The sequence below is a fragment of the Somniosus microcephalus genome, chromosome 11, assembly GCF_052327205.1.
Source record: "Somniosus microcephalus isolate GS21.2 chromosome 11, FLI_Smic_1.0, whole genome shotgun sequence".
Lineage (NCBI taxonomy): Eukaryota > Metazoa > Chordata > Chondrichthyes > Squaliformes > Somniosidae > Somniosus > Somniosus microcephalus.
The window spans coordinates 210,375,992-210,391,089 of NC_140997.1; the positions used below are offsets into that span (position 1 = coordinate 210,375,992).

Consider the following 15,098-nt stretch of genomic DNA (forward strand, 5'->3'; position numbering starts at 1 on the left):
CTAATTTTCAACACTTACTGTATTTCAACAATTCTGGTAAAGACTTACCAAACAGATTCCATGAACGAAGGATAGAGGGTCTTATAATCATTCTTAAAATCAATCCAGCGTCCCAATCTGGTGATAGCGGTCTGTTGATTAAAACCAAGCATCATAAATATTAAAAAGATGCTCGTATCATAGTCAAAGCTAAATGATGAAAATGTCAACACATTTAATCTTGTACTATTGGAGAATATCAAATAAATTAATTTCACAAAATATACCATACTATTAAATATTATGGCAAAAGTTTTAAATACTAATAAAGAAGTTAATTAAATGTATTGATTTTTCCCCTCTATTCCACTCCCCAGTGAGTAAATGCATCACAATGTGTTAAGCAGCCAGACAGACCAAAAAGATAGATCCTAAAGTTATTCTTTGTAACTTATTTAAAAAAGTAGTATTGGTGGGGGCGCCCACTAATTTACTTCAGAGATTGTGCACATCAACAGAGAAGATGTTGAGTTGTATTTGATCAACTGTGAATACACTGTAACAGGAGGATTGTGGGGTGTTATTAATCTTATTAAACTTGAAAGTGTTAGTGGTGCCACCAGAGGGAATTACAAAGTGAAGGCCATTTATTGCACTGAATTTAAAAGCTAAGTTTTTGACTTTAAGCAGACTATAGCACCAAGCAATTTAGAATAATGCAACATACTGTACCAAAGGATAGCTGCATGCAGCCCGACACCCGAGTAGCAGCACCCTAAAGTTATCCGGCCTATCTGCTGCCAAAGTTCTTGTGCATTTGATATCTCAATTTTCTTCATTCTAATCTCTCTCTGCCACATCATTGTCTCTGTGATGTGTGATGTGTTCTGCCCACCAGTCTGTGCGACAATCTCTGACTGCTATTTGTTGTCTCTTTCTTTCCTAATCCTTATGCCTGTCGCAACCTATTTTCACCCACGTCTCTTTCCCCTCAACTTCTCATTGCATCTTTGTGCATGTGTCCCTATCCCTGTATCTTTGTGTCTCTCTTCCCCCAACCTCTTTCTGCGTGACAACATCCATGTCCACGTTAATTTCTTTTCACAAAGATCTCCCCTCCCCCTCCAAAGGTTGCCACATTCACAGATTGAGGAAGGATGGGGAGCGAGCCAAAAACAAAATCTAATAGCCACGGGGCTATTAGGCTGGAACTTCTAAAATGCAGGGCAGCGAAGAAATTAAGTGGCTGATATGGTCAGAAAATGAAAGGAAAGTGTGAGAGCTGCCAATTATTTGTGCAGTGGGGTGAAGTTGGTCAGGAATGGAGCAGGACACTATTTTTCATCAACACCATCTAATGTATTAAAAGCAACTTAGAGACTCTTCATTTTAAAACAAAACCCCTAAACTTTGTTGAAATGAGGAAACATGAGGAAAATGAGGGGAAACTCAGGGATGAGGAGAGCAGCAAAATACTGAAGCTAAGAAAACGATGAGCAGAGCTGCACAACTCGCAGCACAGCGCCACCAGTGGTGGGAGGGGTAAAAGACAACAAAAGACAAGTATAATTGTAATTTTAACAGGCATGACAGCATTACCCATTAAAAGTAATATAACATCATGACACAGGAAGTCGCAGACATGTACTTCAATAGAATGTAATTAGAAAGCTTCAAAATCATAATCTCCAGAGTCAAGCATGTAAATCCTCATTTTCAAATAGTACAAACACCTGCTAGGCATCAGGCATGCCTATGAGAAATTGTAAAACAAATTCCGAAACAGAAAGGGCTAATTAATACATCAGCTCGCTAAATTTCAAAGGCTATTTAATGGTTCTGACCCATCGTTCTCTGCCTCTGAATACAAGATCATATTAAGTCAATTGTACTTACCTCCCATTCATTTGAATATCTCATCACTATGCTTCGACAGTGTCTGTTGTATTCAGCAATTCCCATTTTTGCTACATCTTCGGGTCCTTTTATTCCCAGTGTCTTGTCAATTTCATATTCCTACACACATTATACAAAGTTTCAAATTTGAAAAACTGATGTATTTTGGTGACAAAAGGCTCAAATTTAAATTTTGTCTACATTTCCAAGTCTTTCCTAAAATAACCAAAAATATGAAATATGAGAATATCCATAGCTTTGCTGCTTTAAGAACAATGTTGTGCAATTCCTTTCAGCTATTAATAAAAACCTATTACAGCAACATTTATATTCAATCTTAAAAAATATTTAATTCTGATGGCAACTCTGAATGACGGCACTCAAACTGTAATCTCCTACTCTGCTAATTTCTCAGTTTTAACTGTTGCTGAGGTTCTGAGCAGAGCCAGAATCAGTTAATATTTGAATAATCAAGAAAACATATATGTAAATATATTTATGCGTCAGACTTGCACAAGAGCTGTCTCTTACTCTCCCAAAATTTCACATTGGAACAACATAATCGAGTAAAACGTTACCCATTTCTCCAAACCTACCACAGGTAAGCCGTGACAATCCCATCCAAATCTCCTTTCCACATTGAATCCACTCTGATGAGCAAATCTGGTCACTATATCCTTTATTGTCCCAGCAAGTATATGGCCATAGTGTGGAAGACCAGTGGCAAAAGGTGGTCCATCATAAAAAGTGTACCTGTCAAGTCCAACAGTAATTGTGCATTGAATTAGATTCCTTACTGAAGATACAGAAGTGCTTAAATCATGTAAAGCTCCATAGCAGCAGCAAAGTCAGCAAAAAAACAAATACAAGACAATTATATGGTACTTTTAAATGTAGAAAAACATGCCAAATCCTTTTTAAGAAAGGAAAGAGAAAAAATGAAAAGGGATAAAGTAAAGGACAACAGGCCAGAATTGGGAGAGAGAGTTAAGAGAGGTGATTGAAAGCTTAATCAAAAAATTGGGTTTTAAAAAGGTTTTTAAAGACAGAGAGAGAAGTGGGTTCATGGAAGGAATTTGAAAATGTAACTCCAAGGCGGCTGAAGGCTCGGCCATCAGCAGTGTGGATGCAGAGGTGGGGATGGAGTTGGAATGCACAAAAAGCAGGAGTCGGAGGAATGAAAAGTGTGGAAAGGCTGTAAGACTGGAGAATGTTACAGATAGGGTGTGCGAGGTCCTGAACGGATTTGAAAACAAGGATGAGGATTTTAAATTGAATGCATTGGGGGGACATAGTGTAGATTATGGAGGATGGGATTGATGTACAAGCAAGAATTTGAGGGGCAGAATACTAGCAGCTGAGTTTTGAAAAAGTTGTGGATTTATGGTGGTTGGTGGACGAGAGAACAGCAAGTCGGACATTCGACACATTGACAGAGTTGATAAAAAGCATGGATATAAGTTTCAGTGACAATGAGGGTGAGGTAGAGGTAGAGGCAGACATTGCTGCGACGGTGGATAAAGCTGCTGTGCACAAGAAATAAAACCTCTCGCCACCTCGGAGCACAGCAGCTTTAAAGAGTACAAATATTGCACTTCAGCAAATTGAAAAGAAACTACTCGGTTGAACAAATTTTACCACAAAATGCACTCGGCAAGGTGATACTTATTTTGTTTAGTGCAGCTAAGAAACGCTTTGGAAAAGCTGCATTATCAATTCAAACTATAGATCACTTTTAATTATTGAATAGAAATTGAAAAATTTGAAGAATGTCTCACCTGGGCCGGTTTTTAGCCTGTTTCAGACATTCCTGAAAACAATCCAACTGCTTCCAGATCTTCAGTATCTGCTCTTCCCCTGCAGGGAAGTTGATGGTCTCTGGCACAGGCTGAACCATTCTTCACAATATCTGAATTTGAAAGAGAAGGAAGTAATCTTTCAAACTTAGCCGACAAAGTGATTAGTTACCAATGCAGAAAGTTGGTACAACTCATCAATGAGTCGAAAATAATATTGGTCGCATATTTTAATCTGCAATGGATTCCAGATCATTTGCAGCCCATTTTGCCCTAGAAGAAACGAGAAAAGCTGATCATTCTAAAATCAGACTCAAGTGGTTGAAGGATTCAAGCCAAACAGCTGTGAAATTATCCAGCAGCAAGGAGACTATGGCCAGAGATACAATATCCAGAGAGGAATACCTATGAAGAATGAGTCTTGCAATCTAACTAATCTTCGTCAGAACCATGCATCTATCAGAAATAGCTCACGTGACTACATAGAACACATTATGTTCCCAGCCCCATACATAAATCGCATTTATAGTTACATAGAATATACAGCACAGAAACAGACCATCCGCCCAACTCGTCTGCGCTGATTTTTATGCTCCACACAAGTCTCTTCTCATTCTATCTACCTCATCTCAGCCTTAAAGCATATCTTTCTATTCCGTTTTTGTCTCATGTATCCATCTATTTTCCTTTCGAATGCATCCAAGCTCTTTGCGTCAACCACTTCCTGTGGTAGCGAGTGCCACATTTTAACCACTCTGAGTAAACAAATTTCTCCTTATTTCCCTGTTGGATTTATTAGTAATAATCTTGTATTTATGGCCCCTAGTTTTGGATTCTCGCGCTAGTGAAAAGGTTCTCTCCACATCTACCCTGTCCAATCCATTCATAATTTTAGAGACCTCTATCAGGTCACCTCTAATTCTTCTCTTTTCTAAAGAAAAAACTGAGATATCAGCACTTGTATAGGACCCTGGTCATGCCGCATTTAGAGTACTGTGCACAGTTCTGTTCTCCATACTATAAAAAGGACATAGAAGCCTTTTAATCCTGTTCAATCTTTCCAGATAGCTGTAATCTCTCAGTTCTGGTACCATCCTTGATTTTGCACTTTCTCCAATGTCCTTTTTATGGTATGGAGACCAGAACTGTGCACAGTACTCTAAGTGCAGTCTGACCAGAGTCCTATACAAGTTCTGTTATCTCAATTATTTGCATAAAAAGTTATATTAAAGGAAATTTGTTTTACGATGCAAATATAATCCCAACTAAAAGGAAGATGAAACAAAGGTTAGGTTTTTAAAAATGCTGCATTTTTTCTGAACCATTATAAAAAGCAGTCCCATGACTCTCCAAGCAGTGCCATCACTCTGCATGAGTTCCAGCCATGGCACAGCGACAGATATTTTTTTTTATTTGTTTATGGGATCTGGGCGTCGCTGGCAATGCCAGCATTTATTGCCCATCCCTAGTTGCCCTTGAGAAGATGGTGGTGAGCCGCCTTCTTGAACCGCTGCAGTCCGCGTGGTGATGGTATACCTACAGTGCTGTTAGGTAGGGAGTTCCAGGATTTTGACCCAGCGACGATGAAGGATCGGCGATATACTTCTAAGTCAGGATGGTGTGTGACTTGGAGGTGGTGGTGTTCCCATGCGCCTGCTACCCTTGTCTTTCTAGTTGGAAGAGGTCACAGTTTTGGGAGGTGCTGCCGAAGAAGCCTTGGCGAGTTGCTGCAGTGCATCTTGTAGATGGTACACACTGCAGCCACGGTACGCCGGTGGTGGAGGGAGTGAATGTTTAAGGTGGTGGATGGGGTGCCAATCAAGCGGGCTGCTTTGTCCTGGATGGGGTCGAGCTTCTTGAGTGTTGTTGGAGCTGCACTCATCCAGGCAAGTGGGGAGTATTCCATCACACTCCTTACTTGTGCCTTGTCGATGGTGGAAAGGCTTTGGGGAGTCAGGAGGTGAGACACTCGCCGCAGACCTGCTCTTGTTGCCTCAGTATTTATATGGCTGGTCCAGTTAAGTTTCTGGTTAATGGTGACCCCCAGGATGTTGATAGTGGGGGATTCGGCGATGGTAATGCCATTGAATGTCATGGGGAGGTGGTTAGACTCTCGCTTGTTGGAGATAGTCATTGCCTGGCACGTCTGTGGCACAAATGTTACCTGCCACTTATCAGCCCAAGCCTGAACGTCGTCCAGGTCTTGTTGCATGCGGGCACGGACTGCTTCATTATCTGTGGCGTTGCGAATGGCGCTGAACACTGTGCAGTCATCAGCGAACATCCCCATTTCTGACCTTATGTTGGAGGGAAGGTCATTGATGAAGCAGCTGAAGATGGTTGGGCCTAGGACACTGCCCTGAGAAACTCCTGCAGTGATGTCCTGGGGCTGTGATGATTGACTTTCAACCACCACAACCATATTCCTTTTTGCTAGGTATGACTCCAGCCGGTGGAGCGTTTTCCCCCCCGATTCCCATTGACTTCAGTTTTACTAGGGCTCCTTGATGCCAGACTCGGTCAAATGCTGCCTTGATGTCAAGGGCAGTCACTCTCACCTCACCTCTGGAATTCAGCTCCTTTGTCCATGTTTGGACCAAGGCTGTAATGAGGTCGGGAGCCGAGTGGTCTTGGCGGAACCCAAACTGGGCATCAGTGAGCAGGTTATTGGTGGGTAAGTGCCGCTTGATAGCACTGCCGATGACACCTTCCATCACTTTGCTGATGATTGAGGGTAGACTGATGGGGCGGTAATTGGCCGGGTTGGATTTGTCCTGCTTTTTGTAGACAGGACATACCTGGGCAGTTTTCCACATTGTCGGATAGATGCCAGTGTTGTAGCTGTACTGGAACAGCTTGGCTAGAGGCGCAGCTAGTCCTGGAGCACAAGACTTCAGCACGATAGCCGGGATGTTGTCGGGGCCCATAGCCTTTGCTGTATCCAGTGCGCTCAGCCGTTTCTTGATATCACGTGGAGTGAATCGAATTGGCTGAAGACTGGCTTCTGTGATGGTGGGGACCCCAGGAGTAGGCCGATATGGATCATCCGCTCGGCACTTCTGGCTGAAGGTTGCAAGTGCTTCAACATTGCCTTTTGCACTCACGTGCTGGGCTCCACCATCATTGAGGATGGGGATATTCATGGAACCTCCTCCTCCCATCAGTTGTTTAATGGTCCACCACCATTCACAACTGGATGTGGCAGGACTGCAGAGCTTTGATCTGATCCGTTGATTGTGGAATCGCTTAGCCCTGTCTATAACATGCTGCTTCCGCTTTTTAGCATGCATGTAGTCCTGTGTTGCAGCTTCCCCAGGTTGGCACCTCATTTTTAGGTACACCTGGTGCTGCTCCTGGCATGCTCTTTTACACACTCATTGTTGAACCAGGGTTGGTCCCCTGGCTTGGTGGCAATGGTAGAATGAGGGATATGCCGGGCCTTGAGTTTACAGATTGGGGTGGAATACAATTCTGCTGCTGCTGATGGCCCACAGTGCCTCATGTATGCCCAGTTTTGATCTGTTCTGAATCTATCCCATTTAGCACAGTGGTAGTGCCACACAAGACGATGAAGGGTGTTCTCTGTGTGAAGACAGGACTTCGTCTCCACAATGACTGTGCGGTGGTCACTGCTACCAATACTGTCATGGACAGATGCATCTGCGACAGGTAGATTGGTGAGGATGAGGTCAAGTAGGTTTTTCCCTCGTGTCGGTTCTCTCACCACCTGTCGCAGGCCCAGGCTGGCAGTTATGTCCTTCAGGACTCGGCCAGCTCGGTCAGTAGTGGTGCTACTGAGCCACTCTTGGTGATGGACATTGAAGTCCCCCACCCAGAGTACATTCTGTGCCCTTGCTACTCTCAGTGCTTCTTCCAAGTGGTGTTCAACACGGAGGAGTACTGATTCATCAGCTGAGGGAGGGCAGTAGGTGGTAATCAGCAGGGAGATTTCCTTGCCCATGCTTGACCTGAAGCCATGAGACTTCATGGGGTCTGGAGTCAATGTTGAGGACTCCCAGGGCCACTCCTTCCTGACTGTATACCACTGTGCCACCACCCCTGGTGGGTCTGTCCTGCCGGTGGGACAGGACATACCCAGGGATGGTGATGGAGGAGTTCGGGATATTGGCTAACAATGCTGAATTGTGTGTCGTTAGCTTGAATGATTCTGTGAGTATGGCTATATCGGGCTGTTGCTTGACTAGTCTGTGGGACAGCTCTCCCAATTTTGGCACAAGTCCCCAGATGTTAGTGAGGAGGACTTTGCAGGGTTGACTGGACTGGGTGTGCCGTTGCCGTGTCCTTAGCCGGTGCCAAGGTCGATGCCGGGTGGTCCGTCTGGTTTCATTCTTATTATTTTGTTTCGTAGCAGTTAGTTACAACTGAGTGACGTGCTAGGCCATTTCAGAGGGGCAGTTAAGAGTCAACCACATTGCTGTGGGTCTGGAGTCACATACAGGCCAGACCGGCTAAGGGCAGCAGGTTTCCTTCCCTAAAGGACATTAGTGAACCAGATGGGTTTTTACAAAAACCCAATAGTTTCATGGTTACCATTACTGATAATAGCTTTTTTTTAAATTCCAGATTTATTTAATTAACTGAATTTAAATTCCCCAGCTGCCGTGGTGGGATTTGAACTCACATCTCTGGATCATTAGTCCAGGCCTCTGGATTACTCGCCCAGTGACATTACCACTACGCTACCGTTCCCATCTATATACAATATGGAGTCAACAGTTTCCCTGTACCATGTGCTCCTTAGGAAAACATCAGTCTCGCAATATGTACAAATGTACAGCTCCACTCCCTCAGGTAGTGATAACATAACCAAATATTCTGAGGTTCACAATAATCCCGACGCAGGTTTAGAAAAGCATATGCTTTTGTTATGAAATGTTAAATGCTCCCCCACCAACAAAGTTTAGAAAACCAAATGGTGGGTTTGCGTCCTGCTTTGTTTCATCCTAACTGTACCACTGATTTAACGGAAAGCAGTTTCGTTGATTGGAAAAATATTCAGAGACAAGTTTCTACACATTGATTCAAGCTAACGACACACAATTCAGCATTGTTTGCACACTGCAGATTTATTGTCTGAATGGATTTACCAAAGTTAACTCAAATTTTACATGAGATGGGAAAAATAAGTTACTAGTCTCTTCATTTTTCAGTACTTCTAAAATTACAAGCTTCTTCCAAAGTACATTTTGTTGACAGGCACAACTGCAGTCCAAACAAGTCGAAGCTTGACACAAGACAAAGCAAAAAAGTCTGTAAAGGTCAGTCAAATAAACGCAAACACTACTAGAATGAGCAGAACGGCGGGTATGGTAGTATTGTGGTTATTTTACTGGACTAGTAATCCAGAGGCTTGGATTAGTGATCTGGAGCCATGAGTTCAAATCCCACCACAAGCAGCTGGGGAATTTAAATTCAATTAAATAAATATGGAATTAAAAAACTATGGTGACCATGAACAAAACCCATCTGGTTCACTAATGTCCTTTTTAGGGAAGGAAATCTGCCGTCCTTACCCGGTCTGGCCTATATGTGACTCCAGACCCACAGCAATATGGTTGACTCTTAACTGCCCTCTGCAGTTCAAGAAGGCGGCTCACCATCACCTTCTCAAGGGCAATTAGGGATGGGCAATAAATGCTGGCCCTGCCAGCGATGCCCACATCCCAGGAACAAATTTTAAAAACTTCAGCTGATCTGGGGTCCAGTTCTCCAGTGGTACTATTACTACATGATCATGAAAAAGGACCCAGTGTGACTCAACCTGCAAACTTCCCTCCCTCCCCACCTTTAGGATGGGTGTACAAAGACCATCAGGTGAGAGAAAAAAAGCTATAAAAGTGGAGACCCAGGAAGGAGGCGGGAGAAAGGGGGAAAAGGGCTCCTGGTTGCATACCACTTTTCATGCATAGGGAAGAAAAGAAAACTCATTTAAAACATGCATAAAACTATTTTATTTTGAATATTTTAATAACTTGTAAAGTTATTCAAAAATATAGTACTTCAAGATATACTCATTTCAACTTAAGCATACCATCAGCATTTTAAACTGTGCTGAATCAAATCAAACAAAAGACGGCAGTTCAGAATTCATTTCAAGAGTATTTATATTACTGAAATTATATCAATTCCATATAGGAATTGTGTGTAAAGCTTTTTTTTTAATTTTATCTCATTTAAAAGCAAGAAGGATATTAATGACCTTTTTTTATATTGTCCCTTGTGTATAAGTACTTTCAAAAGGCGTTTGATAAAGTGCCACATAATCGACTTGTTAGCAAAATTGAAGCCCATGGGTTTAAAGAGGCAGTGGCAGCGTGGATACAAAATTGGCTAAGAGACTGAAAGCAGAGGGTAGCGATGCACGGTTGTTTTTCAGACTGGAGGGAAGTATACAGTGGTGTCCCCCAGGTGTTGCTGTTGAGGACACTTCTCTTTTTTGATACGTATTAATGACCTGGATTTGGGTATACAGGGCACAATATCAAAGTTTGCAGAAGACACAAAACTTGGAAATGTAGTAAAGAGCGAGGAGGATAGCAGCAGACTTCAGGAGGGCAGAAACAAACTGGTGAAATGGGCAGACACATGGTCAGTTAAATTTAATGCAGAGAAGTGTGACGTGATGCATTCTGGGAGGAAGAATAAGGAGAGGCAATGTAAACTAAATGGTACAATTTTAAAGGGAGTGCAGGAACAGAGTGACCTCGGGGTTCACATACACAAATCTTTGAAGGTGCAGGACAAGTTGATAAAGCTGTTCATAAAAGCATATGAGATCCTTGGCTTTATAAATAGAGGCCGGGTACAAAAGCAAGAATGTTATGCCAAATCTTTATAAATCACTTGTTAAACCTCAGTTAGAGTATTGTGTCCAATTCTGGGCACCACACTTTAGGAAGGATGTCAAGGCCTTGGAGTGAGTGCAAATGAGATTTACTAGAACGGTACCAGGGTTGAGGGGCTTCAGTAATGTGGAGAGACTGCAGAAGCTGGGATTGTTCTCCTTAGAGCAGAGAAGGTTAAGGAGACATTTAATAGAGGTGCTCAAAATTATGAGGGGCTTTGATTACTTTTTTTTAATTACACAGTAAGTTATGATGATCTGGAATGCACTGTCTGAAAGGGCGGTGGAAACTGATTCAGCAGTAACTTTCAAAAGGGAATTGGATATATACTTGAAAAGGAAAAATTTGCAGGGCTATGGGGAGAGAGCAGGCGAGAGGAACTAATTGGATAGCTCTTACAGAGAGCCAGCACAGGCACGATGGACCAAATGGCCTCCTTCTATGCTGTAAGATTCTATGAATCTATGTGTAGCAAGAGAATAGTACTCTACTGAGACAGAAGACCCATTAACACCACCCTTCCCTTTTTCTTTAACAATGTGCTGTCAACCCTTCTTGGGGTTATTAGGGCAATGCCCTGCATTTTGTAAAGCCTCTAAATGCAGTTCTCAGGATCTGCATGCTACTGCAGGCAGAAGCTAATTCCTTGAAATTATTGGCTATAGGCAGAGACGTAGTTGGAGGTACACGCCATATACCAGGCAGTTATAATTTCAAGGGAAGTGCATACCCATTTTTCAGTCACTCGCAAAGTGTTGCTGCTAATTGAACAACCCATTTCCCACACCACTCCAGAGTGCTGCCACCAATGGAAGAGATCCTGCCTCCGCATACTACAGTAAAACTCTCTCGAAGAGGAGTTCTCGTCTACAGTATAGACAAGTGGCTGGTCCCCTTCCACCAGTGGCAGCACTGAGGGAACGATGCTGCAAAAAACTAGGGGTCGGGCAAATGGAATGCAACAAAGCAGAAAGAAAAGCAGATGACAATGAGGAGGACAAGAAAGGGGCAAATGGCTAACAAAAAAGGGGAAGGGAGAAAGGGTAGAAGCGGGGAGTAGTGCTTTGCAGATGGGAGAGGTTGGAGAATACCAGCATTGTCTGGTGAGAGGAAAAATGTCAGCTTGAACTTGGCAGGAGTGAGAAGACAAAAAATGCCAGTTTAATGGGGAAGTGAAGGAGGACCAGTTTGAATTGGATTAGAGGGTGGGGCGAGGGAGAGACCATCAGCTTGAATGCAGGTGGAAGAGTTTCAGGTTGAATAGTGAGGAGAGAAATTAACCTGTATGAATTAGAGATGCCAGCACAGACACAATGGGCCTAATGGCCGCCTTCTGTGCTGGAAGCAAGATTCTATGAGCTGAATGAAGAGAATGAATCTCTCTCTGTGAAAGGGTGGGGAGCTGGATAGGAAACAACCTCTCTGCACTGGAGCAAGAGGGGTGGACGTGGGAGTGTGACTGTTGATGCACCTTTTGTGGCATGGGGAAAGAACATAAGAAATAGGAGCAGGAGTAGGCCATACGGCCCCTCGAGCCTGCTCCACCATTCAATAAGATCATGGCTGTTCATCGACTTCAACTCCACTTTCCCGCCTGATCTCCATATCCCTCGATTCCCCTAGAGTCCAAAAATCCATCTATCTCAGCCTTGAATATACTCAAAGACTCAGCATTCACAGCCCTCTGGGGCAGGGAATTCCAAAGATTCACAAATCTCTGAGTGAAGAAATTCCTCCTCATCTCAGTCTTAAATGGTCTACCCCTTATCCTGAGACTATGCCCCTTTGTTCTAGACACTCCACCCAGGGGAAACAACCTCTCAGCATCTACCCTGTCAATCCCCTTCAGAATCTTGTATGTTTCAATGAGATCACCTCTCATTCTTTTAAACTCCAGAGAGTATAGGCCCATTCTACACAATCTCGCATCATAGGACAGCCCTCTCATCTCAGGAATCAATCCAGTGAACCTTTGTTGCATCGCCTCCAAGGCAAGTATATCCTTCCTTAGATAAGGAGACCAAAACTGTGCACAGTACCCCAGGTGTGGTCTCACCAAGGCCCTGTACAATTGTAGCAAGACTTCCTTACTCTTATACTCCAACCCCCTTGGATTAAATGCTAACATGGGAACGGTGGCATAGTGGTAATGTCACTGGGCTAGTAATCCAGAGGCTTGGACTAATGATCCAAAGATGTGAGATCAAATCCCACCATGACAGCTGGGGAATTTAAATTCAGTTAATTAAATAAATCTGGAATAAAAAGCTAGTATCAGTAATGGTAACTATCGGATTGTCGTAAAAACCCATCTGGTTCACTGATGTCCTTTAGGGAAGGAAATCTGCCGTCCTTACCTGGTCTGGCCTATGTGTGACTCCAGACCCACAGCAATTGTGGTTGACTCTTAACTGCCCTCTGACATGGCCGAGCAAGCCACTCAGTTGTAACCGCTACGAAACACAATAATAAGAATAAAACTGGAGCGACCACCCGGCATCGACCTCAGCACCGGCTACGTACACTCAGCCCAGTTGACCCTGTAAAGTCCTCCTCACCAACATCTGGGGACTTGTGCCAAAATTGGGAGAGCTGTCCCACAGACTAGTCAAGCGACAGCCAGACACAGTCATACTCACAGAATCATACCTTTCAGCCAATGTCCCGAACTCGTCCATCACCATCCCTGGGTAGGTCCTGTCCCACTGGCAGGACAGACCCACCAAGGGTGGCGGCACAGTGGTATACAGTCAGGAAGGAGTGGCCCTGGGAGTCCTCAACATTGACTCCCGGCCCCATGAGGTCTCATGGCTTCAGGTCAAGAATGGGTAAGGAAATCTCCTGCTGATTACCACCTACCTCCCTCCCTCGGCTGATGAATCAGTACTCCTCCATGTTGAACACCACTGAGAGTAGCAAGAGCACAGAATGTATGCTGGGTGGGGCTGGCCAAGTCCTTAAGAACATAGCTGCCAGTCTGGGCCTGCGACAGGTGGTGAGAGAACCAACACGAGGGAGAAACCTACTTGACCGCGTCCTCACCAATCTACCATGACAGTAGTGACCACCGCACAATCATTGTGGAGACGAAGTCCTGTCTTCACACTGAGGACACCCTCCATCGTCTTGTGTGGCACTACCACCGTGCTAAATGGGATAGATTCAGAACAGATCTAGCAGCTCAAAACTGGGCATCCATGAGGCGCTGTAGGCCATCAGCAGTGGCAGAACTGTATTCCACCACAATCTATAACCTCAGGGTCCGGAATATCCCTCACTCAAGCATTACCATCAAGCCAAGGGACCAATCCTGGTTCAATAAAGAGTGTGCAGGAGCAGCACCAGGCGTACCTAAAATTGAGGTGCCAACCTGGGGAAGCTGCAACACAAGACTACATGCATGCTAAAAAGCGGAAGCAGCATGCTATAGGCAGGGCTAAGCGATCCCACAATCAATGGATCAGATCAAAGCTCTGCAGTCCTGCCACATCCAGTCGTGAATGGTGGTGGACCATTAAACAACTAACAGGAGGAGGAGGCTCCATGAATATCCCCATCCTCAATGATGATGGAGCCCAGCACGTGAGTGCAAAAGGCAAGGCCGAAGCGTTTGCAACCATCTTCAGCCAGAAGTGCCGAGTGGATGATCCATATCGGCCTACTCCTGGGGTCCCCACCATCACAGAAGCCAGTCTTCAGCCAATTCGATTCACTCCACGTGATATCAAGAAACGGCTGAGCGCACTGGATACATCCCGGCTATCGTGCTGAAGACTTGTGCTCCAGAACTAGCCGCGCCTCTAGCCAAACTGTTCCAGTACAGCTACAACACTGGCATCTATCCGACAATGAGGAAAACTGCCCAGGTATGTCCTGTCCACAAAAAGCAGGACAAATCCAATCCAGCCAATTACCGCCCCATCAGTCTACTTTCAATCATCAGCAAAGTGATGGAAGGTGTCATCGACAGTGCTATCAAGCAGCACTTACTCACCAATAACCTGCTCACTGATGCCCAGTTTGGGTTCCGCCAAGACCACCCGGCTCCCAACCTCATTACAGCCTTGGTCCAAACATGGACAAGGAGCTGAATTCCAGAGGTGAGGTGAGAATCACTGCCCTAGACATCAAGGAGCCCTAGTAAAACTGAAGTCAATGGGAATCAGGGGCAAAACTCGCCACTGCCTGAAGTCATACCTAGCACAAAGGAAGATGGTTGTGGTGGTTGAAGGTCAATCCTCACAGCCCCAGGACATCGCTGCATGAGTTCCTCAGGGCAGTGTCTTAGGCCCAACCATCTTCAGCTGCTTCATCAATGACCTTCCCTCCAACATAAGGTCAAAAATTGGGATGTTCACTGATGACTGCAGAGTGTTCAGTACCATTCACAACTCCTCAGATAATGAAGCAGTCATTGCCCGCATGCAACAAGACCTGGACGATGTTCAGGCTTGGGCTGATAAGTGGCAGGTAACATTCACGCCACACAAGTGCCAGGCAATGACTATCTCTAACAAGCGAGAGTCTAACCACCGCCCCTTGACATTCAATGGCATTACCA

General features: G+C 44.4%; 1 protein-coding gene across 2 annotated transcripts in view; it reads right to left on the reverse strand.

Annotated features, from left to right (window-relative positions):
• Nucleotides 1-15,098, reverse strand: part of iars1 (isoleucyl-tRNA synthetase 1) — a 274,070-nt gene that overhangs the window by 244,965 nt on the left and 14,007 nt on the right. For both annotated transcript variants that reach the window (XM_086001804.1, XM_086001803.1), the window contains exons 2-5: nucleotides 3,654-3,784; nucleotides 2,472-2,628; nucleotides 1,876-1,995; nucleotides 49-131 (exon numbers count right to left, since the gene is read on the reverse strand). In XM_086001804.1, coding sequence (XP_085857930.1) covers nucleotides 49-131; nucleotides 1,876-1,995; nucleotides 2,472-2,628; nucleotides 3,654-3,772 — 479 coding nt within the window. In that variant the 5' untranslated portion in view covers nucleotides 3,773-3,784. The remainder of the gene's footprint in view (nucleotides 1-48; nucleotides 132-1,875; nucleotides 1,996-2,471; nucleotides 2,629-3,653; nucleotides 3,785-15,098) is intronic.